A 25,780-nucleotide genomic window follows, 5' to 3' on the forward strand; every position below is an offset into this window, starting at 1 on the left:
TGATGGGGGTTACTAGGCTGGATAGAGTGAGAAATGAGGAGGTGAGGAGAACAGGGGTGGAAAGGGAGCTAGGAGATAGGGTTGATGAAAGAATATTAGGATGGTTTGGATACATGGAAAGAATGAGTGAAGAAAGACTTGTAAAAGAGGTATGGAAGGCAGATGTGGAGGGAGTGAACATGAGGGGACGTCCTAGGATGAGGTGGATGGATGGGGTGAAGGGGGCTTTGGGGAAGAGGGGAATGTCTGTTGAGGAAGGACGGGAGAGGACAGAAGACAGGGGTGAATGGAGAATGGTTGTATATGGATGATGATGTGATGCATGAGGTGGAATGGGCAGGGGGGATCGAGGGTTAAGGTAGTATATGTGAGCAAAATTTGACGCAGCCCAAAGGGATTTCTCCCCGTTTTCTCCTTTTATGCAATGTGGGGACGGAGAGGGGGGGTCACCAATTTAATGAAGTGACCTTGTTCTGGATGTGCTGTGTCTTGCGACACTGCTTCTGACCCAGGGCAGTGGACAAGGTGCAGGGATGACCCGTCATCCAGGAGGTGCTAAGATAAGAGGGAGAGTGGAGGGGTGTGGAGTGTATTCAGGGATGGAATGGGTGGAAATGATTTTATGCCTTTTCCTTTTTGGCTACCTCCCTTGTAACGGGGAAAAAGCCTTGGTATATGAATGTATGTATGTATAAAGGCTCAAAAAACATCCTTCCCCTTTCCTATAGCTTTCTCACATATCTGTCTTACTACAAAAATCTGATCTACACAACCTCTACACGTCCTAAATCCACACTGTTCCTCACCAATTACTCCTTCTGTTCCTCTCCTAATCCTCTCAATCAAGATCCTCCCATAAGCCTTCCCAACTACACTTGGTCCTGGAGCTGCAGCGTCTACGTCGTGGGACCACCCCCCAACCCCAAGAGTTGGGGGCCAAACGGCAGCAACTACCCCTGGCCACCGGCTCTACGCAGGTGGCACCGATCCCCAAGAGGAGCTACGCCTACCTACAGACCATTTACACCATGAAACAAAAGTCCTCAAAGTCAAGGACCACCTCGACATGAGAGGCACACAAACACTTGCTGCAGCCACCACAAACACATCACACCCGCTACACTACATAGCAGAACACCCACACACACCAAGAAACATTAAAACTACACCCAAAGACCTTTATTATGCACAGATACTCTCTTCTCTTCCTCCACAACCACCAAATACCAGCCTCTGGAAACATATTCATAATCATATCACTCACCGCTCCATTAACACACTGAAAGACAACACACTGCTGCATGCCAGACCCCCTGATATCCACCCTTCTGAATCCTCTCTCCCACGAAAGGACAGAGTCCACTTGGCCAGACTGCGATGCGGTCACCACCCAGCACTTCTAAGCTACCAGAAGAGGCTGGACGACCATGTTGTGAACAGCTGCCCAGGATGTAACACTTCACCCCATACCATACAACACATAATGGAAGACTGCATTATACACAATCATGCACGCAAACAACACAACATACACTCTATAAAGGATTTGTGGGAAAACCCAGTTTCGGCTGTGGCCTTCCTTGGGGAGACGGGACTGCTCGGACAGACAGTCTAGGGAACGACAACAACAACAACCTTGGGGAGTACCATAATCCTTTTTCCCAACATGCAATATTACGTTTTTTCTGCACCAAGGGATGATTTTCCGGCGATCACCCCTCTTCTTCTACTTTTAGCCGGAGATGTAGAGAGCAATCCTGGGCCCACCACAAAATACACATGCCCAACACGCTCTAAACCCATTACTTCGAGCAGACAGACAAAGGGCTCAGTTCAGTGCAATATGTGCAAAAACTGGGCCCACCTCACTTGTACAACACTTGCTGACACAAACCAATACACAAACACTTGGACATGTTCTACCTGCCCTCCAGTAACTCCACTCCCACCTCCCCAACCACAGCCAGCACCCTCACCCACTCACAATTTCCCTCTGCCCTTACCCCCGATTAGTACTCCCCTTCCTTTGTCCCCGATCTCTCCTTTCCCCCCCTCTGACCCAGATCCTACACCTTCCCCACTACCACCCCAACCTCAACCCCAAACGGCAACATACAACACATACAAAACACACAACATCAACATATTACAACACAACATTGACGGTATTAACACGAAAAAACATGAACTTGAACACTTTCTTAAACAACACAACATACACATTGCAATTTTACAAGAAACAAAACTAAGACACTCACACAAAACACCATCATTTCATAATTACACCACCATCAGACAAGACCAGACTGACGGCTATGGCGGTGGACTCATCACCCTGATCCACCACTCCATCTGTTTTGTGGACACAAGTGCCACAACCAAAATTCTCCTCCCTACCACAGATAACACTACAGAAATCCAATCCATTCGAATCCGCACAGGCAACAAATCAACACTGACAATAGTTAACATGTACATTCCCCCCCAATCATCCCCCACAGTTCCAGACACCTTCAGGCCTCATTTTAGCCAACTAGCCTCAATCCCCAACCTGATCATGGGTGGAGACTTCAACGCCAAGTCGTCTGCCTGGTATGTCGACAACCCTGACACAGACAGAGGGCTTGATATACAGACTCAGTTTGACTCATTGACTATCATGAACAACACACATAATCATACACATATCCCACACCAAGCCCTATACACTCCCTCCTCTCCTGATATCACCTTTTGCTCCCCCTGCCTATCCCCAACAACATCATGGAGAGTGGTCGGAACCCTTGGCTCTGACCACCTTCCAATCATCATCACCAACAAAATAAGATGCACCCCAGTCGGCCACAGACACACTTACACCAATTACAAGAGAGCTGACTGGGAAGCTTTTACTGAAGAGACAGAACAACATTTTGAAACACCTAACAGTACACCAATCACAAACATAAACAATGCTGTGCACACTTTTAATACAATCATACAAAATGCAGACAAGAGATACATCCCTAGAGGCAACAGAAAATCACACAACCCCAATTTCACACCAGAAATCCAAAGCCTCATCAGACAACGTGACACACTTAAACACGGTACCCCCCACACCTATCCCTCAAAACATAGCAGACCAAATACAAACACTAAACACTGTGATTGCCAATAAAATACATGAACAAAAAACACAAAATTGGCAAAACTTTATCAATACACTTGATCACAAAACACCAGCAAATTGTACAAAACACTCAACAGCATTACACTATCCAACAGTAACACAACACGCTCTCATGCAGCAATAATCACAACAACAGATAATCTACCCTCAAACAGACAACAAGCAAACGCACTCATACGTCATTTTGCACAGACAAGCCATCTCACTTCTCACCCTGACGACCGACGCACCATTCGACGTAAGAAAGACTTTCCCACAGACTCAGACTATATATCCTTCATAGACAGTCAGACAAAACTCATAATACATAGTCTCAAGCACTCATCTGCCTGTGGCCCTGATAACATAAGCAACATCCACCTAAAACACATTGGACCACAAGGTATACACGCACTCACAAACATTGCAAACTACAGCTATTCACACAACACTATACCCAACATCTGGAAGCATGGTAAGATAATCACCATTCCAAAACCGAACAAAGACCCAACAATCCCAACATCGCACCGTCCAATCACACTTCTCTGCACCCCCTCTAAAGTCATTGAACGCCTAATACTTAAACTTGTCACACCACATATTCCCCTTGCTGACTCACAACACGGTTTTAGGCCACTACACTCCACAAACACTCTTCTGACAAACCTCACACAAAGAATTTTAGATGGCATCAATTCAGATAGGCCGCACCAAAGAACACTTCTTATAACATTAGACATTAGTAAAGCTTTTGATGCTATCCCCCGCCACAACCTAAAGAATAAAATATATAACATAGACATGCACAATAACACCAAAAGATGGCTGGCCAATTATCTGACAGGTAGGAATGCTTACGTGTCATATAATGGCCAATCATCGCACATCAGAAACATTAAGAACGGAGTACCACAGGGCTCGGTTCTATCCCCCACACTATTTAATCTATACATGCATGACTTACCCACGCCAGACACCTCAGAAATACAAATCTCTTCCTACGCAGACGACATAACAATCACATGCACACATCGTAACACAGACAAAGCTGCAGAAATAATCCAGCCATACCTTGATACACTCAACACATGGTTCATCACAAACAGACTCAAAATAGCTCCAACCAAATCTACAGCAACACTTCTCACCAACTGGACAAAAGAACACAAATACATACCTCATCTCTACATCAACAACACTTTAATACCACACACAAACACACCGAAAATTCTTGGTGTAACAAACGATACATCCATGTCTTTCAAACAACACATCACAAACTTAAAAAACAAATGCACACCTAGACTTAACGCACTTAAGTCAATCACTGAAACAACATTTGGACAAAACAAAGAAACTAATATAACAATATACAAACAATGCATACGCTCGGTGTTGAATTATGCGAGTCCTGCATGGGCTCCTAATCTCAGTGAGACACCACAACACCCTTCAAATCATACAAAACAAAGCCCTAAAAACAATTACAGGCTGCACAAATACAACACCTACAGACCATTTACACCATGAAACAAAAGTCCTCAAAGTCAAGGACCACCTCGACATGAGAGGCACACAAACACTTGCTGCAGCCACCACAAATACATTACACCCGCAACACTACATAGCAGAACACCCACACACACCAAGAAACATTAAAACAACACCCAAAGACCTTTATCATGCACAGATACTATCTTCTCTTCCTCCACAACCACCAAATACCAGCCTCCGGAAACATATTCATAATCATATCACTCACCGCTCCATTAACACACTGAAAGACAACACACTGCTGCATGCCAGACTCCCTGATATCCACCCTTCTGAATCCTCTCTCCCACGAAAGGACAGAGTCCACTTGGCCAGACTGCGGTGCGGTCACCACCCAGCACTTCTAAGCTACCAGAAGAGGCTGGATGACCGCGTTGTGAACAGCTGCCCAGGATGTAACACTTCACCCCATACCATACAACACATAATGGAAGACTGCATTATACACAATCGTGCACGCAAACAACACAACATACGCTCTATAAAGGATTTGTGGGAAAACCCAGTTTCGGCTATGGCATTCCTTGGGGAGACGGGACTGCTCGGACAGACAGTCTAGGGAACGACAACAACAACTACACTTAACAAGCTAATCCCTCTGAAACTACTACATTCACACTTGTCCCCTTTTCCCTTGTAAAGTGGAACTATACAAGCACTCCTCCAGTCCTCCGGCACTCTACCCTCTCTCCAGCAAACATTAAATAACCTCGCCAGCCAGTCCACCATCACTGTACCTCCTTTTTTTTAGACATTCTGCATGGCATACATCCAGACCAGGTGCCTTACCTGCTTTCATCATTTTAACAAATGCCTTTATTTCATCCTTCCTTATTTCTTCTCAATTTTCCTCACTCATCACTCTCATTTTCTTAGCATTTCCCACTGCAGCTATCTTTCCCTCCCTATCCTCCTTCACATTTAGCAACTCCCTAAAATATTCTGCCCAAGTTCCCCTTACTGCCTTCTCTTCCATTATCATCTCTCCATCTGCACCTTTTACCTTTTCTTCTCTACTTGATTCGCTTCCTCTTCCTCTCTTAACTTCTTTCCAAAACATCTTTTTATTACTTTCAAAATTTTCTGTCATATTCTTACCCCATTTCACATCTGCTCTCCTCTTTGCCTCCTTTACCTTTTGTTTTACTTCTCTTTTCTTTTCTTTGTACCTCTCATATGACTCCCTCGTCCTATTTTGTAACCAATCTGTGAAAGCTCACTTCTTCTCTTCTACAACCTTCTTTGTTTCCTTATCCCACCATTCACTACCCTTTCTTCTATTTCCTCCTGTCCTTCTTGTTCCACACACCATCTTTGCACACTTTGTGACTCCCTCCTTGAACCATCCCCATAGTTATAGAGGAGATCTGAAAAAGAATAGTTTCCCACACCGAGTGGTGGATATTTAGAAGAAATTGGACAAGGCAACATTGTGTGCAAAAATTATACAAGAATTTAAGAACAAACTTGATGCTGAAAGATACAAAGATGGGTCACTATGAGCATAGCTCCCTTCCCATATAATACAACTAGGTAATATACATGTACATTCTATCAACATACCAAGGCCTTCTACCCCCTTATAATGCATGGTTATTCAGTTCCTGACAGCAAAATAACCAATTTTGCAAGCTAAAATAGTATGTGATATGATAATACCTGGCTTATACAAGATGCAACATTAGGAATTACATATGCATTAAATAGAAAAAATCTCATACTTGAGATACAACAATCATTGCAAAATAATGTCACTACATGGAAATGCAATCACTTTTGAACAATTTATTATACAGTACTCACCAATGGATTGTTGTTTAGTTCAATACTTTGTTTGGCTAAACACTTCTTGATGGCTGCCATCATACGACGATTGGGTCCCCACCGGTGTAACATTTTATGGATATACTGATTGTATGCTGTGAACCGCATGTCATCATTGACACGGCACTCAGGCTGTTAGAAAATAAGACTCAATGATAATCTAACATATGAGATAATCCAACAAAGTGATTATTCTTAAAATATAATTCCTCACATAGTCTTCAATATGCATGAGGGAATAAAAATACGAGTGAATTAGTGCGATACATGCCCTAAAAGGCACTTTCCCCTTTAACATGGGGCATGGGTGAGTCAAAGCATGTAACCACCCTTCAAGACCAAAAGTAATGATAAAATGTACAAGGAATGATAATGGTGGCAGTTTGAATGTGACTGTGAAAGATGAGAAGCTTGAGGAAGTGGACAATTTTAAATATTTGGGATCACATGCGACTCCAAATACCTAAAATTCTCCACTTCCTCTAGCCTCACAACCTTCACATCTACATCCAACCTACCACCGCCATCAGCCCTAATACATCTTATAATTTTATTTTTGCCCACATTTACTCTCACAACCTTGCAAATTCGGTCATCAAATGCCTCGCTCTTTAGAATTAGCTCCAAGCACATACATACATTCATATACTATGGGCTTTTTCCCCCCATACATGGGAGGTAGCCAAAAAAAAAAAAAGGCATAAAATCCACTCCACTCATTCCATCCCCAATATACTCCACTCCCATTCATCCTCCTCCCTCCCTCTTATCTTGGCTCCTCCTGGATGATGGGTCATCCCTACATCTTGCCCATTGCCCTGAGTCAGAGGCAATGCAGCAAGACACAGCACATCCACAGTAAGGCCACTTCATTTAATCGGCAATACCCCCTCTCCGTCCCATCATGCAGAAAAAGAGAAGACCGGGAGAAATCCCTTCAGGCTGCATCAAAAATATCATTCAAGCATACTTTCTCCCCTCCATCCCCCACCCACTCCCTTCCATGTGTCTAAACACAATCCATACACAATCATTCTCCACTTACCCCTATCTTCTGTCTTCTCCCTTCCTTCCTCAACAGATGTTCCCCTCTTTCCCAATGCCCCTTTTACACTATCCATCCATCTCATCCTTGGTCACCCCCTCATGTTCACTCCTTCCACACCTCTTTTACTAATCTTTCTTCACTCCTTCTTTCCATGTGTCCAAACCATCCCAATACTCTTTCATCAATCCTATCTCCCAACTCCCTTTCCACCCTCACTCTCCTCCTCACCTCATTTTTTCTACTCTATCCAGCCTAGTAACCCCTATCATACTTCTCAGGCACCTCATCTCAAACAAGATAATAGACTTTTTACTCAAAGAAGGAAAGGTACCGCAAGATTGGAAAGATGCAAACATACATCATACATATACCAAAGGCTTTTTCTCCCTTACAAGGGAGGTAGCCAAAAACAAAGGCATAAAAACCACTCCCACCCATTCCATCCCTAATACACTCCACTCCCCTCCACCCTCTACCCTCCCTCTTATCTTGGCACCTCCTGGATGACAGGTCATCCCTGCATCTTGTTCACTGCCCTGGGTCAGAGGCAGTGACTCAAGACACAAAACATCCACAGCAAGGCCACTTCATTAAATCGGCGACCCCCCTCTCCGCCCCCTCATGCAGAAAAGGAGAAGACGGGGAGAAATCCCTTTGGGCTGTGTCAACTTTTTCTCATTCATACTACCTAACCCCCTATCCCCCCATCCATTCCACCTCATGCATCACATCATTCATATACAACCATTTTCCATTCACCCCTGTCTTCTGTCCTCTCCCGTCCTTCCTCAACAGACATTCCCCTCTTCCCCAAAGCCCCTTTCACCCCATCCATCCATCTCATCCTAGATCGCCCCCTTATGTTCACTCCCTCCACATCTAACTTCCTACAAACTTCAGATCGATATCCCTTACAAGCACAGTAGCAAATATATGTGGAAAAGTTATCAGAAACAAATGGATCAAACATTTGGAAGAGAATAAAATATTAAACCCTAAACAATTTGGCTTTAGAAGTGAAAGATCATGCACCACAAATTTAATATGCTTTTACTTGAGATTAATTGAGATAATACAAGAAATAGATGGCTGGGCAGATTGTATTTACCTAGTAGTATTTTAGAGGACAGGAGCTATGCTCATTGTGACCTGACTCTACTGTAACTGTCCTTCTTTAGCTTTTTATCGTGTCCTCTTGTTTTTCTCTTGTCCCATTTCAATCGGTCATTTCCATCGAGAACTTCCATCCCTTTCATAATTCTGATGATGGTCAACAGGTCGCCTCTTTCCCTTCTCTGCTCCAATGTTGACAGCTGTAATTTCTCCAATCATTGTTCATAATGTCAAATTTGATAGTATGAGTGCCATCTTTGTCACCATTCTTTGGATTCTTTCTAATTTCTTTGTGTTTTTCTTTGTGCTTGATGCCCACATTGATATAGCATATTCTAGTTTTTGGTCTTATCAATGTAGTAATTATTTTCTTAACCATCTCTTCATCCATGTAGTCGAAGGCCACTTTCATTGATCTTAATAAGTTGTAAGTCTCTCCGAATAGTTTATTTACATGTTTGTCAGGTGTCAAGTCACTTGAGATGATTACTCCGAGGTCCCTCTCTGAGTTTACTTTCTTTACTTCTTTGTTTCCAATTGTATATTTTCCCAAAACTGTTTTTGCCTCTTCCAAATACCATTATGCTACATTTCTTGATGTTGAAGTTCATTTCGTATTTCTGGCTCCATTCCCATACTTTATCTAGGTCATCTTGTAGCAATCTGCAATCTTCTTCTGTTTTCACTCTCTTGAGTAATTTGGCATGGTCGGCAAAAAATTTATGTAACAATTTACTCTTTTGTCCATATCATTTATGTATATGGTAAACATTAAAGGAGCCAAAACACAGCCTTGTGGGATGCCACTTTCTACATCTTCCCATTTAGATCGTTTGTCTCTAAGTACCACTCTCATTTTTCTCCCAGTTAAGAAGTCCTTCACCCATTCCAATAGTTTACCTTGAATTCCTCCTACTTTTTCAATTTTACTTATTAATTTTTGTGAGGTACCTTGTCAAAAGCTTTCTGCAGATCCAGGAGGGCGCAGTCTGCCCATCCATCTCTTTCTTGTATTATCTCAATTGGTCTCGAGTAAAAGCAGATTAGATCTGTGGTGCACGATCTTCCAATTCTAAAACCAAATTGTTTGGGACTTATTATTTTATTTTCTTCCAAGTGTTTGGTCCATCTATTCCTGATAATCTTTTCGCATATTTTTGCTACTGTACTTGTGGGGGACACTGGTATAAAGTTTGTAGGATCTTCCCTGTTTCCTTCTTTGTATATAGGTACTATGTTTGCATCTTTCCAATCTTGCAGTACCTTTCCCTCTTTTAATGAGAAGTCTATTATCTTGTGTAGTTTCTTTCTCAGTTTGTCTATACACTCTTTCAATATCCAATTTGCAATTTCATCTGGTACGTGCAACTTTCTGACATCTAGGCTTTTTATTTGGTCTCTTATTTCCCTCCGTGTTATTTTTATTACCTTTGTCATGGGTGAACTTTCTAGTTGTTTGTCCTCCCGGGGTTGTGAGCTCTCAATTGTAAAAACAGACCTAAAGTGTCTGATCATAACTTCTGCCATCTATGTACTCTATCTCCGCGCAATTTTACTATATCATGCTTATCCTTTAGTTTGTTGTTTACATATCTGTAAAAGAGTTTTGGTTGATCCTTAAATTTGTCTATGATATCCCTTTCATGTTCTTTTTTTTTTCCTGTGTATGTTTACATATTCATTTCTAAGTTTATTATATGTTTGCCATTTGGATGTTTTCCTGTCTTTTTTCAATTTTTTCCAGGCTTTATCTCTTCTGGCTTTAGCCTCACTACATCTTTTATTGAACCAACATTTTATATAAATTTCCTTTTGTTTCTTTTTTGGTACATATTTGTTAACTCCCTCTATATAATTTTCTTTAAATATGTTCCACTTGTCATCCATATTTGTTTCCTCTTTAGAGAACCTATCCCAATTTGCATGTTGGAAAAATTTCCTTAGTTCTACAAAGTTTGTTTTATTGTACATAAATCTTCCTTCTCTATGTTGTTCTGTTCTTTTAACCCCTTCCATACGGTGCCGCACACGTAGGCGTCATGGACTTAGATCTCGGTGGCAGCAGCCAATGCCAGCCGTACGACATGTCGTAATAATACTCGCATCATAAAATATAGTCACCGCTTATATCGATCGTTCTCTCTTCACCCGTGAATTTTGATAACCATAGAAAATGCGATTACAAAAGAATTAGAAAGAATGTCATTATGGAGGGGCGACTACAATAAATATAATCAAGACGCCGATATGGCAGCCTCGCGAATACACTCGCTCCCCATGACGCCTACGTGTGCGGCACCGTATGGAAGGGGTTAATTCAAACTCTATTAGTATATGGTTGCTTTTTCCAATTGGTGTTTTATAATCCATTCTGTTCACGATATCTGGTTCTGAGGTTAATACTAGGTCTAGTTTCGATGGTTCCTCATTATTTCTATATCTAGTATTCTCCTTAACCCAATGTGTATTCGATGGTCATATCTAGTAGCATGTTGGTCCAGAGTTCATCTCCCCCCTTGACTGTCATTTCTTCCCAAATTATGTCTTTTGCATTAAAATCACCCATGATTACTATGTTTCCACCCTCTTTCAGTAATTCATTTAGCACCTTTATTGTTTCTTCCAATAATTTGGAATGTTCACTATCTGGCCACACATGGGTTTTTGGTGGTACATACACTACTACCAATTTTCTGCTTTTCATCTTTTTGCTGGCAACTTTAATCATAATTACTTCTGTATTTCCCTGATCTTCGATTATCTTTGTCACATCTAAACCTTTTTTGGTCAATATCATGACGCCTCCTCCTTGCTTATCAGTTCTGTTTTTCGCCCAGTGGTTATAAACCATGTCCTACTATGCTTGTTAATAGCGGTCCTTTCAGTTTTGTCTGTACTATGCCCATGATGCCAGGTTTTTCTGTTTCTAGTAATTTAGTTAATTGATTCCAAAGATACCATCGATGTTTGTGTATGCCACTTTTATTTTCATATTTTCTTTTCTTTTTTGGTTTAGGTTTCCATTTTTTTATATACCATTTTTTCAGTCTGAAATCCAGCACTCTCCAAAAATAATTGTTTTTTCTATCTCTGTTCTCTTTTCATTTCTATCACTTGCTTCAATTCTGAGCGCTTTGTCTTTCTCTTTTTCCTCATCATTCATTTCCTTTTGTATTCTTATATTTTTGAATTTCTCGCTATTTGCCAGTTTGACCACTTTTGATAATACTTCCTCTGCCATCATTTGTGTTCTTACTTTTATTTTTTGAGGTCTGTGGTGTTTTTCTTTTGAGTATTTGCCAATCCTGTGAATCTCGTTCATTTCTTTAACGAGATTTTGATCTTCATCCTGTATTTCTTTCAGAATTTCTTTGACTAGTTCCTTCTCCTCCTTTTCTTTTTGGTATCTATACATATCATGCTTTTCCTGTATACCATGGACCACAATACACTTGCCTGTCAACTCTGTCTCTCACCAAATTTATTTTTTCTTTGATTACTTTTATAACTATTTCTTTTGTATTTTCTTCCATCTGCTCTTTTAATATTTTTCTAAATGATATTTCTTGATTTTACTGTTCTTTCTTCCATTGATTCTTTATTTCAATGAGGTCTGTTTCTTTAATTGATTCTGGTACTTTACCGGTCACTACTTGCAACTGTTCATTTACCTCCTTTTTTAGTTTGTCATTTATATTTTTATCCTCATTTTTCAGTTTTTCGTTTTCTCTCTTAACACTTTCTATTTCACTCTTTAGGTCACTCAATTCTTTGATAGTTTGCTCATTGTTTTTTTGTAGTGTAATCAGTTCCTTTTGAACAGCTCTGTAGTCGAATTTCAAGTCTATGATTTCTTCCATTAGTTCGCTTAATTCGTGATTTCTTAGTGCATTGCTATACCTACTTTCTCTATCTATACCAAAACATCTTCCTATTTTGCTTGCATTTCTTTAAAAACCTGAAAATACATTGTTTTCCCACCCTGTGTTTTTCCTTGGAGTATCCAAAACGCGCTTGGTTATCACACCTCAGGCTCTCAACTATACTCACTTCCAATCCTCTCTTCGTATATTCCTTTGTTGTTTTTTCTTCACTATCCTTTTCCATTTTTGCCAGAAACTATACAAAAAACTAGAAATGGAGAGAAAAGTGTTCATCGGTCACAATGAGTAGCATCCCACACAATAACAAATAGGTTTTCTTCATGCTGGTTACGAAAACTGCTTGGTAGACGCACTCGTGACGCAGCCTTCTTGGATTTGCAGAAGGCTTTTGACAAAGTACCACATAAAAAGTTAATAAGAAAAATTTAAATAATATGAGGAATGCAAGGTAAGCTACTGGAATGGATGAAGGATTTCTTAAGTGGGAGAAAAATGAGTGGTACTTAGACAAAAATTCAAACTGGGAAGATGTGATAAGTGGCATCCTGCAAGGTTCTGTTTTGGCTCCTTTAATGTTTACCATATATATAAGTAAAAGCATAAGAGGGTCTGGGAGTTTTCCAACCAGCACCCAAAGGTTTGGGTCTTTTAATGTGCGTGGATGTGGTACAGATGAGAGTAAAAGGGAAGAGATAGGTAGTATGTTTGTGAGAAGAAAGATGGATGTGTTGGCTTTGAGTGAAACTAAGTTGAAAGGGAAGGGTGTGTAAGTGGGAGGTTATCAGGAGTGAAGAGAGGGCAAGGGAGGGAAGGGGTGGCTATTCTAGTAAGTGAAGAGATAGGTAAACGTGTAGTGGAGTGGAAGGAGGTTTCCTCAAGGATAATGTGGATGAAGGTGAAACTAGGAAAGGAGATGTGGGTCTTTGTAAGTGCATATGGGCCTAGCAGTGAGAAAAGTGTAGAAGAAAGGGAGGCATTTTGGATAGATTTAAATGAGTGCATAGAGGATTTAGGGAGAAATGTCAATGTAATAGTACTGGGAGACCTTAATGCTAGGGTAGGAAATGGTCCAATTGATGGAGTGGTTGGGAAATGTGGAGTTCCAGGAAAGAATTGTAGTGGAGAGTTGATGGTGGAAATGTGTCTAGAGAGTTGATGATAGCAAATACAGTGTTTCGGAAGAAAGTCAAGCATAAGTACACATGGGAGAGGGTGGTAGATAGAGCGTTGATGGATTATGTAGTGGTAAATAGGACTATGATAGGAAGAGTTAAGGATGTACATGTGCCAAGGGGAGAGGGTGGGGAAATATCAGATCATTTTTTGGTGGAAGGTAAGTTGAGAGTGGAGGATAGATGGAGAAAGAGGAAAGGGACAAAAGGTAGGGAGGTTCTTAGAGTGAACTCTTTAAATGAAAAGGAAAAGGAGAAGGAGTACAAGAAGAAGCTGGAGGAGGAGTGGGAGTGAGTGAAGAATAGAGTAGAGATAGGTGTGGAGGAGGAATGGGGATGATTCAAGGAGGGAGTCACAAAGTGTGCAAGGATGGTGTGTGGAACAAGAAGGATAGGAGGAAATAGAAGGAAGGGTAGTGAATGGTGGGATGAGGAAACAAAGAAGGTTGTAGAAGAGAAGCGAGCTTTCACAGATTGGTTACAAAATAGGATAAGGGAGTCATATGAGAGGTACAAAGAAAAGAAAAGAGAAGTAAAGCAAAAGGTAAAGGAGGCAAAGAGGAGAGCAGATGTGAAATGGGGTAAGAGTATGACAGAAAATTTTGAAAGTAATAAAAAGATGTTTTGGAAAGAAATTAAGAGAGGAAGAGGAGGCGAATCAAGTAGAGAAGAAAAGGTAAAAGGTGCAGATGGAGAGATGATAATGGAAGAGAAGGCAGAAAGGGGAAGATGGGCAGAATACTTTAGGGAGTTGCTAAATGTGAAGGAGGATAGGGAGGGAAAGATAGTTGCAGTGGGAAATGCTAAGAAAATGACCGTGATGAGTGAGGAAAATGGAGGAGAAATAAGGAAGGATGAAGTGAAGGGAGTTGTTAAGATGATGAAAGCAGGTAAGGCACCTGGTCTGGATGGATGCCATGTAGAATGTCTGAAAAAGGGAGGTACAGTGATGGTGGACTGGTTGGTGAGGTTATTTAATGTTTGCTGGAGAGAGGGTAGAGTGCCGGAGGACTGGAGGAGTGCCTGTATAGTTCCACTTTACAATGGAAAAGGGGACAAGTGTGAATGTAATAGTTTCAGAGGGATTAACTTGTTAAGTGTAGTTGGGAAGGCTTATGGGAGGATCTTGATTGAGAGGATTAGGAGAGGAACAGAGGGAGTAATTGGTGAGGAACAGTGTGGATTTAGGACGGGCAGAGGTTGCATAGATCAGATCTTTGTGGTAAGACAGATATGTGAGAAAGCTATAGGTAAAAGGAAGGATGTTTTTTGGGCTTTTATGGATCTGGAAAAGGCTTATGATAGGGTAGACAGAAAGGCACTGTGGGAGGTTATGCAGATATATGGGATAGGAGGAAAGCTTCTAGGAGCTGTCAAGAGTTTTTATGAGAGTAGTAGAGCTTGTGTTAGGATTAGAAATGGAGAGAGTGAGTGATTCGAGGTAAAGGTGGGACTTCGTCAAGGATGCGTTATGTCAGCCTGGCTGTTCAACTTATACATGGATGGGGTAGTGCGAGAGGTAAATGCAAGGGTAGTGGGTCAGGGATTGGAGATGGTTAAAGAAAATGGAGAAAAGTGGGAGGTGAGCCAGCTGTTGTTTGCTGACGACACTGCGCTTGTGGCAGGATCAGAGGAGGGACTGAGGAAGTTGGTGACAGAGTTTGTGAGAGTATGTGATAGAAGAAAGCTAAAGATAAATGTGGGTAAAAGTAAGGTGATGAGATGTACAAGGGTCGAAAGTGGCAGTAGACTGGAAGTGAGCATTAAGGGAGAGCGACTGGAGGAAGTGGATAGTTTTAGATACTTGGGTGCAAATGTGGCAGGGAAAGGTGGAGTGAAAGTGGAGGTAGAATGTAGATTGAGAGAAGCGAGTAAATGCCTTGGTGGATTAAAGAGTGTAATGAGGAATCGACATTTGGGAATGGATGCTAAGAGGAGACTATATGAAGGAGTGATTGTGCCAACAGCACTGTATGGGGCAGAAACATGGAACATAAGAGAAGAAGAGAGGAGTAGTTTGAATGTGTTTGAGATGAGGTGTCTGAGAAGTATGATGGGGGTTACTAGGCTAGATAGAGTGAGAAATGAGGTGGTGAGGAGAAGAACGGGGGTGGAAAGGGAGTTGGGAGATAGGGTTGATGAAAGAGTATTAGGATGGTTCGGACACATGGAAAGAAGGAGTGAAGAAAGACTAGTAAAAGAGGTATGGAAGGCAGATGTGGAGGGAGTGAACATGGGGGGACGTCCTAGGATGAGGTGGATGGATGGGGTGAAGGGGGCTTTGGGGAAGAGGGGAATGTCTGTTGAGGAAGGACGGGAGAGGACAGAAGACAGGGGTGAATGGAGAATGGTTGTATATGGATGATGCTGTGATGCATGAGGTGGAATGGGTGGGGGGATGGGGGGTGAGGTAGTATGTGTGAGCAAAATTTGACGCAGCCTGAAGGGATTTCTCCCCGTCTTCTTTTATTCATGGGGGGACGGAGAGGGGGGGTCGCCGATTTAATGAAGTGGCCTTGCTGTGGATGTGCTGTGTCTTGCAACACTGCTTCTGACCCAGGGCAGTGGACAAGGTGCAGGGATGACCCGTCATCCAGGAGGTGCTAAGATAAGAGGGAGGGTGGAGGGGTGTGGAGTGTATTTAGGGATGGAATGGGTGGGAATGATTTTATGCCTTTTCCTTTTTGGCTACCTCCCTTGTAAGGGGGAAAAAGCTTTGGTATAAATATGTATGTATATATATATAAATTATATGGATGAGGGAGTGAAGTGTTACTTGAACTTCTTTGCTGATGATGCCAAATTACTCAAGAGAGTAAGCACAGAATAAGATTGCAGATCACTACAAGAACACCTGGACAAAATATGGGAATGGAGTCATGTGTGAAATGAACTTTAACATTAAGAAATGTAGTATAATGGAAGTTGGAAAAAGCAAAAATAGAATATCGGGACAATATAAATTTGGTAACAAGGAAGTCAAAAAGTTGACTAAGAAAGGGACCTAGGAGTGATTATCTCTAGTGATGTCGCTTGACACCTGATAACCATATCAATAAATTAGTTGGAGAGACTTTTAACTTATTAAGATCAATGAAAGTAGCCTTCGACTACATGGATGAAGAAATGGTAAGGAAAATAGTGGTTGCACTAATAAGACCTAAACTAGAGTATGCTGCAACACTATGGGCACTAGCACAAAAAAAAAAAAAAAAAAAAAAAAAAAAAAAAAAAAAAAAAAAAAAAAAAAAAAAAAAAAAAAAAAAAAAAAAATTAATTCAAAGAGCAGTGACAAAAATGGCACCTACACTATCAAATTTGACATGCCAACAATGATTGGAGAAATTATATATATCAACACTGGAACAAAGAAGAAAAAGAGGTGATTTGTTGACCATTTACAGAATTATGAAAGGGGTGGAAATTCTTGATAGAGATGACTTATTAAAATGGGACAGAAGAGAAACAAGAGGACATGAAAAGAAGCTAAAGAAGGACAGTTACAGAAGAGATTTGAAAAAGAATAGCTTCCCACATAATACATTCCTGGTTAATTCCTACCTTTACCTCAAACCATTCACTCTTTCCATTTCTAATTCTAACACAGGCTCTACTACACTTGTAAAAATTCTTGACTACTCTTAACAGCTTTCCTCCTATCCCAAGCACAGTGTCAAAAAATGGCTTACTTCCCATATCTCGACCTTTAACCACCAACTCCAAACATCTACAAGGGGAAAAGGTCCTTTGGAATATGTATGTATATACAACCCCATCCAAATATACAGTGAACAATAGTGATGTAACAAAACCCTACCACACCCCAACATTCACCTCAAACCATTCCCTCTCTCCATTCCTGACCTTCCATATGCTCTAATACTCAAGTAAAAACTTCTAAATGCTTTAAACAGACTGCCCTATTTCACATTGCTGCAATACACTCTACAATACCTCTTAATAGCATTCATATTTTCTTTTAGATATAAGGAACATTCTAAATTAGTAATCAACGTACTAATAGTAATTATATAATATTCCTGGATTTTATTCTACATACAATTAAGTAAATACAAGCATACACATACAAAAAGCCCCTTTCCCTTTTATAGGTGGGTGACCAAGTCAAAGCATGTACCCAGCATTCACCAATCCAAAGACCTATTTGTTGCCCCCTTCTGAGTTAGCGTATTATGGATGAAGGGTTATTATTCAAAAGGTAAGATAGTAGGGACAACAAATGGGTTTTTGAATGGGTATATACTTTGGCTTGGCTATCCATTGAAATGAGCAATAAGCTACGCCAAACAAAATTCCTAATTTAATCATTCTCCACAATCTGTTTAGCTACACAAACAGAAAAAAAGTTTGAACATTATAGGAAGTACAAATATTCCCATATACCATTCTATATTTCTTTACCTTGAAATTACTTGGTGGAACTATTCTACAGAGACCAAACTTTTCAGCCTCTGGCCTAATTTTCTCAATAAAATCTAAGGGATCTGTGAATTCTTCTCCTAATCTAATCATTCTCCACAATCTGTTTAGCTACACAAACAGAAAAAAAGTTTGAACATTATAGGAAGTGCAAATATTCCTACATACCATTCTGTATTTCTTTACCTTGAAATTACTTGGTGGAACTATTCTACAGAGACCAAACTTTTCAGCCTCTGGCCTAATTTTCTCAATAAAATCTAAGGGATCTGTGAATTCTTCTTCTGTGGGGAAAAAGGAGGGGGCACGGGTGAGAACGGTGTGGTCAAAGGCTGGGACAGGAGGATCTGTGATGCCCTCTGTCCCTGAACTTGTGTCAGCTTGTACTGATGATGAGGACGATGCAGTGGTGGCAGATGGGGCACTTCCACCTTTTCCTCGCCTGTAGGAATGATTTTATTTATCAGTTCAGATGTTGTACAAAAATAAGAATGTAAAAATAAAAATTAAATAGTATCCTACAAATCAAAATATTTCCTGTAAGGTTACATTACTACTTTAACATGAAGAAAAAAACTTTCAGTTTAAGGAAACCAATAAGTTTAAATAAATCGAGCTCTCAGTTGGTACTCATTGTTTTTGTAAACAAACTTTAAACCACTCTGAGATTTACTTAGTCTGAGGTAATGGAACCTTTAGTGTTGGTCTGGACTAATCAAAGGTAAAGAGATATGTAATGAACACATTATTTCTAGCCTTTTAGAGAGAGACAAGAGATGGAGAAGCGATTGGAAAAAAAAAATACTAGTGGTCTATCAATAAGACCACTACAGTGATTGAGGTAGCAAATGTGCTTTTCCACTAGATTCATTTACTCGATAAATCTGACCTCAACTGAAGAATGTCATGGTCTAAGCTGTTACTGGCTTTTATCTCATGTTTTCAACTGTATGAATGAATCATCTTGTATTTACTTAGTTGTATGTATGGAACTTACCAGATTATACAATAGCTATGCTCATGTAATTTTAAGTTATTACAAGGTAGGCCTTCACACAATTTGCCACCACAAAATGTCTTGAAAGGTCAAGCAATGAAGTTGTAAAATAAAATGACAGGACATCTCCCATAGAAACCACATTATGCAAGATGCATTGTTCAACAGTGGTAAGGCTGCATATCTTTTCCTCTCAGACCAACTGACCGTTTGCTATCGCCATTATTGGCAGGGGAATGGCGGCGACTGTGTGAGGTTTGTCTTCGGCCACGCTGAGATGGAGTGGATGAGTTGGTGCCTTCAGAACTCTGGGAAGGTGTTGGGCTGCAAATGAGGAAGATAGAATATCATAGCAAAACATGAAAAGAAATGGAGAGGGAGTGGGAATACAAGATGAAAGAAAGAAAAGGAGAAAAGCAGGGAATGACAGACAAGTGAATGGAAAAAAAAAATTGGAACAAATTACAAACTACCTGGACGTTCTTCAACTGGAATAGGAAAATATAAACATCCTAGAGTAGTTAAATACAAAATCTAGTGGACAATGAAACCAAGAAATTCTTGGGGGGGGGGGGGGGGAGAAAAAATAATAATAATGAAAAAAAAAAAAAAAAAAAAAAAATATCTGCATATTCAGTAATTATCCCCATCTGGGGTATTGGCTGCATGCTACTGTGGCTAAATAGCATGCAGATGATACTTTTGGGTCTATATGGGATGCCCCTACAGACCAGAGCCACACATTATTTTGTTTGTGATAGTGGAAATCTCTCTTCATAGAGAAATGATGACACTTTTATTATACTGTGACTGTACCTCCGTTATGCTGTCCCCCCACCCCTTGTTACTGTCCTGTACCATTTCTCTGAATATTCATTTCCTTTTCTCCCTAACCCTGTGGTGGGGGAAAAGAATGCTGCCACCAAGTCTTCCCACTTGAGTCATATGAGGTAACAAAAAATGGGATGGGGATAGGACTAGGAATCCTGCTACCTGTAGCCCCAAAGGGGACATTCCTAAAAAAAATAAAAGCATAAGAGGGTCCAGCAGTTTTCCAACCAGTAACCTAGGGTTTGGGTCTTTTAATGTGCATGGATGTGGTACAGATGAGAGTAAAAGACAAGAGATAGACTGTTTGTGAGAAGATGGATGTGTCGGCAATGAGTGAAACCAAGTTGAAAGGGAGGGGCGAGTGTGCGTTTGGGAGTGTAGTTGGGAGCTTCTCAGGAGTGAATAGAGGATGAGGGAGAGAAGGGGTGGCTATACTAGTAAGTGAAGAGATAGGTAAATGTGTAGTGGAGTGGAAGGTTTCTTCAAGGTTAATGTGGAGGGAGATGTGTGTTTTTGTAAGTGCATATGGGCCTGGTAGTGAGAAGTGTAGAGGAAAGGGAGGGTTTTTGGATGTACTTAAATGAGTGCATTGAGGGACTAGGGAGAAATGTCAATGTAGTGGTATTGGAAGACCTTAACCACTTCCATATGGTGCCGCATACGTAGGCGGCATGAGGAGCAAGTGGATATGCGGGGCTGCCATATCGGCGTCTTGATTATATTTAGTGTAGTTGCCCCTGCATAATGACATACTCTCTAAACTGTCTTCATCACATTTTCTATGGTTATCAAAATTCACGGGTGAAAGAGAGAACGATCGATATAAGCGGTGACTATATTTTATGATGTGAGTATTATTATGACACATCGTACGTCTGGCAGATAATGCTGCCCGCGAGATTTTGGCCTGGAGTGAAGAGGTTAATGATAGGGTAGGAAATGAAACAATAGACAGAGTGGTTGGAAAGTATGGAGTTCCAGGAAAAAATTGTAGACGAGAGTTGATGATAGCAAATAGTGTTTCGGAAGAAAGTCGAGCATAAGTACAGATAAGAGAGGGTGGTGAACCAGGGGTATAGTAGGAAGAGTTACGGATGTACATGTTCTAAGGGGAGAGAGTGGGGGAATATCAGATCATTTTTGGTGGAAGGAAAGTTGAGAGTGGAGGATAGATGGAGAAATAGGAAAAGGACAGAAGATAAGGAGGTGCTTAGAGTGAACTGCTTAAAAAAGAAAGAAAAGGAGAAAGAGTACAAGAAGCTGAAAGAATAGGAGGGAATGAAAGATAGAGTAGAACTAGAAGTAGAGGAGGGATGGGGATGGTTCAAGGAAAGAGTCACAAGGTGTGCAAAGATGGTGTGTGGAACAAGGAGGATGAGAGGAAATAGAAGGAAGATACACCATCACAAAGAAAAGAGAAGTAAAGCATAAGATCAAGGAGGCAAAGAGGAGAGCTGTCAAATGGGGGTAAGAGTATGACAGAAATTTTTGAAAGTAATAAAGAGATGTTTTGGAAAGAAATTAAGAGAGGAAGCGTATGAACTAGAGAAGAAAAGGTAAAAGGTGCAGAAGGAGAGATTATAATGGAAGAGAAGGCAGTAAGAGGAAGATGGGCAGAGTATTTTAGGGAGTTGCTAAATGTGAAGGAGGATAGGGGAGGGAAAGACAGTTGCAGTAGGAAGCACTGAGAAAATAACAGTGATGAGTGAGGAAATGGAGGAGAAATAAGGAAAGATGAAGTGAAGAAGTTGTTAAGATGATAAGAGTAGGTAAGGCACATGGGTTGGATGGATATCATGCAGAATGTCTGAAAAAGGAGGTAGTGATGGTGGACTGGTTGGTGAGGTTATTTAATGTTTGTTTAAGAGAAGGTAGAGTGCCAGAGGACTGGGGGAGTGCCTGTATAGTTCCAATTTACAAGGGAAAAGGGGACATGTGTGAGTGTAGTAGTTTCAGAGGAATCAGCTTGTTAAGTGTAGTTGGGAAGGCTTCTGGGAGGGTTTTGATTGAGAGAATTAGGAGAGGAACAGAGGGAGTAATTGGTGAGGAACAGTTTGGGTTTAGGACAGATAGGTGTTGTGTAAATCAGATTTTTGTGGTAAGGCAGACATGTGAGAAAGCTTTAGGAAAAGGTAAAGATTTTTGGGTTTTTATGGATCTGGAAAAGGCTTATGACAATATAGATAGGAAGGCACTGATGGGAGGTATTGCAGATATATGGGATAGGAAGAAAGATTTTAAGAGCAGTCAACAGTTTTTACGAGAGTCGTATAGCTTGTGTTAGGATTAGAAACATAGAGAGTGAGTGGTTTGAAGTAAAGGTGGGACTTCGTCAGGGATGTGTTATGTCACCTTGGCTGTTCAATTTATACATGGATGGGGTGGTGTGAGAGGTAAATGTAAGGGTAGTGTTTGGGGATTGGAGATGGTTAAAGAAAATGGAGAAAAATGGGAGATAAGCCAGCTGTTGTTTGCTGATGACACTGCACTTTTAGATGGATCAGAGAAGGGATTGAGGAAGCTGGTAACAGAGTTTGGGAAAGTGTGCAAAAGAGAGAAGTTGAAGATAAATGTGGGTAAAAGTAAGGTGATGAAATGTACAAGGGGAGAAAGTGGCAGCAGACTGGAAGTGAGTATTAAGGGAGAGAGATTGGAGGAAGTGGACAATTTTTTATACTTGGGTGTGAATGTGGAGAAAAAGGGAGAAGTGGAGGTGGAGGTAGAATATAGATTGAGAGGAGTAAATACCTTGGTGGATTAAGAAGTGTAATGAGAAATAGACATTTGGGAATGTATGCTAAGAGGAGGTTGTATGAAGGAGTGATTGTGCCATCAGCACTGTATGGGGCAGAAACATGGAACATAAGAGAGAGAGGAGTTTGAATGTATTTATCTAGTTGTATCTACCTAGTTGTATTATACAGGAAAAAGCTATGCTTGTAGTGACCTGCCTTTGTATCTTTCGGCATCTAGCTGTTCTTAAATTCTTGTATAGTTTTTGCACACACTTCATATCTCTTCTATAACTATCCTTTTTGAGTTTCTTTTCATGTCCTCTTGTTTTTCTTTTATCCCACTTTCATAAATCTTCTCTCTCAAGGACTTCCCTTTCATAATTCTGTAAATGGCCAGTAGATCTCCTCTTTTTCTTTGTTGTGGGGTTGGTAGTTCCAGTTTGGAGAATCTTTGTTCTTATGTCAATTTGGAGAGTGTTGGTGCCATCTTTGTCATTATTCTTTGAATTCTTCCTAATTTCTTTGTATTCTTTTTTGTACTGTGTGTCCATAGTGTTGCAGTATACTCCAATCTTAGCTTTACCAATATGACTAATATTTTCTTTATCATTTCCTCATCCCAGTGGTCAAAGGCCACTTTCATTGATCTTAGTAAATAGAAGGTTTCTCCAAAATTTTTGTTGATATACTTGTCTGGTGACACGTCTTTGCTGATAGTTATTCCTAGGTCCCTTTCCGAGCTAATCATTTTTTACTTCCTTTGTACCAATTCTATATTGCCCTGATATTCTATTTTTACTTTTTCCAAATTCCATTATACTACATTTCTTGATGTTGAAATTCACTTCCCACTTTTGACTTCATTCCAGATCTTTCTGTATAGATTCACAATCTTCCTCTGTACTTACTTTCTTTAATAGTTTCACATCATCTCCAAAGAAGTTCATATAACATTCAACACCTTCATTCATGTCATTTATATATATATGGCAACCTTGTGAACCTTGTGAGACTCCACTTATCATTTCTTCCCACGTCAATTTTTTTGTCTCCAAGTACCACCCTCAATTTTCTCACGCGCAAGAAATCTTCCATTCATTTCAATAACTTTCGTTGTACATCACCTATTATTTTGATTTTTCTTAGTAGCTTTTTGTGTGGTACTTTATCAACTGCTTTTTGTAAATCTAGGAAAGCCCATCCATCCCTTTCTTGCATTATTTCTATTAGCCTCAAGTAAAAGCAAATCAAGTTAGTGGCACATGATCTTCTGTGTCTAAAGTCAAATTGTTTTGGATTCAGTATTTCATTTTCTTCCAGATGTTTAATCCTTCTACTTTTGATAACTTTTTCACATGTTTTTGCTATTGTGCTTGTAAGGGAGACCGGTCTATAGTTTGTTGGGTTTTCCTTTTCCCTCCTTGTATTTACTAGTTGTACCTAGTTGTATTCTACGGGAAGAGGGAGCTATGCTCATAGTGATCCGTTTTCGTATCTCTCTGCACCCAGTTTATTCTTAAAATCATGTATAGTTTTGGCATTCACTGTTTCTGTTTGGTTTGTTCCAGACATCAATCACTCTATGTGGGAAGCTATTCTTTTTCAGGTCTCTTCTGTAAATGTCCTTCTTTAGTTTCTTTTGATGCCCTCTTGATTCTCTATGTCCCACTTTAATATGTCATCTCTATCGAGGATTTCCATCATTTTCATAATTCTGTAGTCAATAAATCACCTCTTTCTCTTCTCTGTTCCAGTGTTGACAGATGTAGTTTCTCCAATCTTTGTTCATATGTGTAGGTGCCATTTTTGTCGCTGCTCTTTGGATTCTTTCTAATTTTCTTATGTTCTTCTTTGTGCTGGGTGCCCACAATGTTGTGGCATATTCTAGTTTAGGTCTTATCTGTGTAACCACTATTTTTTTAACCATCTCTTCATCTATGTAGTTGAAGGCCACTTCCAATGATCTTATTAAGTTAAAAGTCTCTCCAAATAATTTGTTGACATGTTTGTCAGGTGTCAAGTCGCTAGAGATGATTACTCCCAGGTCCCTTTCTGAAAATACTTTTTTGACTTCTTTGTTTCCAATTTTGTATTGGCCCGATACTCTATTTTTGCTTTTTCCAAATTCTATTATGCTGCATTTCTTAATGTTGATGTTCCATCTCACATTTCTGACTCCATTCCCATATTTTGTCTAGGTCTTCTTGTAGCGATCTACAATCTTCTTCCGTTTTTACTCTCGAGTATTTTGGCATCGTCAGCAAAGAAGTTCATGTAACAATTTACTCCCTCATTCATATCATTTATATCAAGTAGAAGCCCGATTTAACGAATCTCAATTTAGCGGAAGCTCAAATTAGCGAACTGCAAATAGCAATAACGAAAATGCTCAACTTAGCGGAAATGGTCCGCTAAGTTTACCATTTTCCACTAGCTGGCCAGACGCGCGTCTATGGAAATAGCTCAATTTAGCGGAAAGGGTAAGCTGAGTTGAGCATTTTCCGTCAACTGCCACATGCGTGTCTAAGAGTCCAATGTTACCAGATGTTACCAGATTGTGGTGGTGGAGTCAAGGAAAAAATTATAATTTAGTACTTTGGAGGTATATAAATATATATATATATATACAATAATATATAATTCAGTATATGTATAAAGTATAATTGTAGCAGAAATATATTCAAGTAGAAATAGACGGTATAATAGGAAAACAAAATAATGAAACATTAAGTTGATGGGAAAATTCAAAATCAGTACGCGAGAGTAATCACCACGAAAAACACTTCTATAACAACGAACTACGTTTTCTGCAACAACACAACAATAACGCTCACTATCCAAAAACCAACTGCCCAGTCCTATTAATCGCTAGAATTATGTACATTGAACCAAACACGAAGCTATGACTAATATTCCGCGAAATTCACAGACAGCTCATATCATTGTTACACGACACACACACACGTTGCAACAAATTACTGCACGTTGCTGTTCGTTTGCAATTCACGATTGTGCTGCCTATAATTCA

General features: G+C 40.2%; 2 protein-coding genes across 2 annotated transcripts in view; one reads left to right on the forward strand and one right to left on the reverse strand.

Moving 5' to 3' along the window:
• The window catches only part of prel (preli-like), a 358,444-nt gene that overhangs the window by 160,189 nt on the left and 172,475 nt on the right, over positions 1-25,780 (forward strand). The window lies entirely within an intron of this gene.
• LOC143018165 (uncharacterized) overlaps positions 1-25,780 on the reverse strand; it is a gene marked incomplete at its 3' end in the record, with an annotated part of 324,170 nt that overhangs the window by 128,376 nt on the left and 170,014 nt on the right. The window contains 3 exon segments of the mRNA XM_076173326.1: positions 6,512-6,664; positions 18,376-18,631; positions 19,394-19,510. Coding sequence (XP_076029441.1) covers positions 6,512-6,664; positions 18,376-18,631; positions 19,394-19,510 — 526 coding nt within the window.

The sequence above is a fragment of the Oratosquilla oratoria genome, chromosome 34 (assembly GCF_046742065.1).
Source record: "Oratosquilla oratoria isolate Oo_2021 chromosome 34, ASM4674206v1, whole genome shotgun sequence".
NCBI classification, from domain to species: Eukaryota; Metazoa; Arthropoda; class Malacostraca; order Stomatopoda; family Squillidae; genus Oratosquilla; species Oratosquilla oratoria.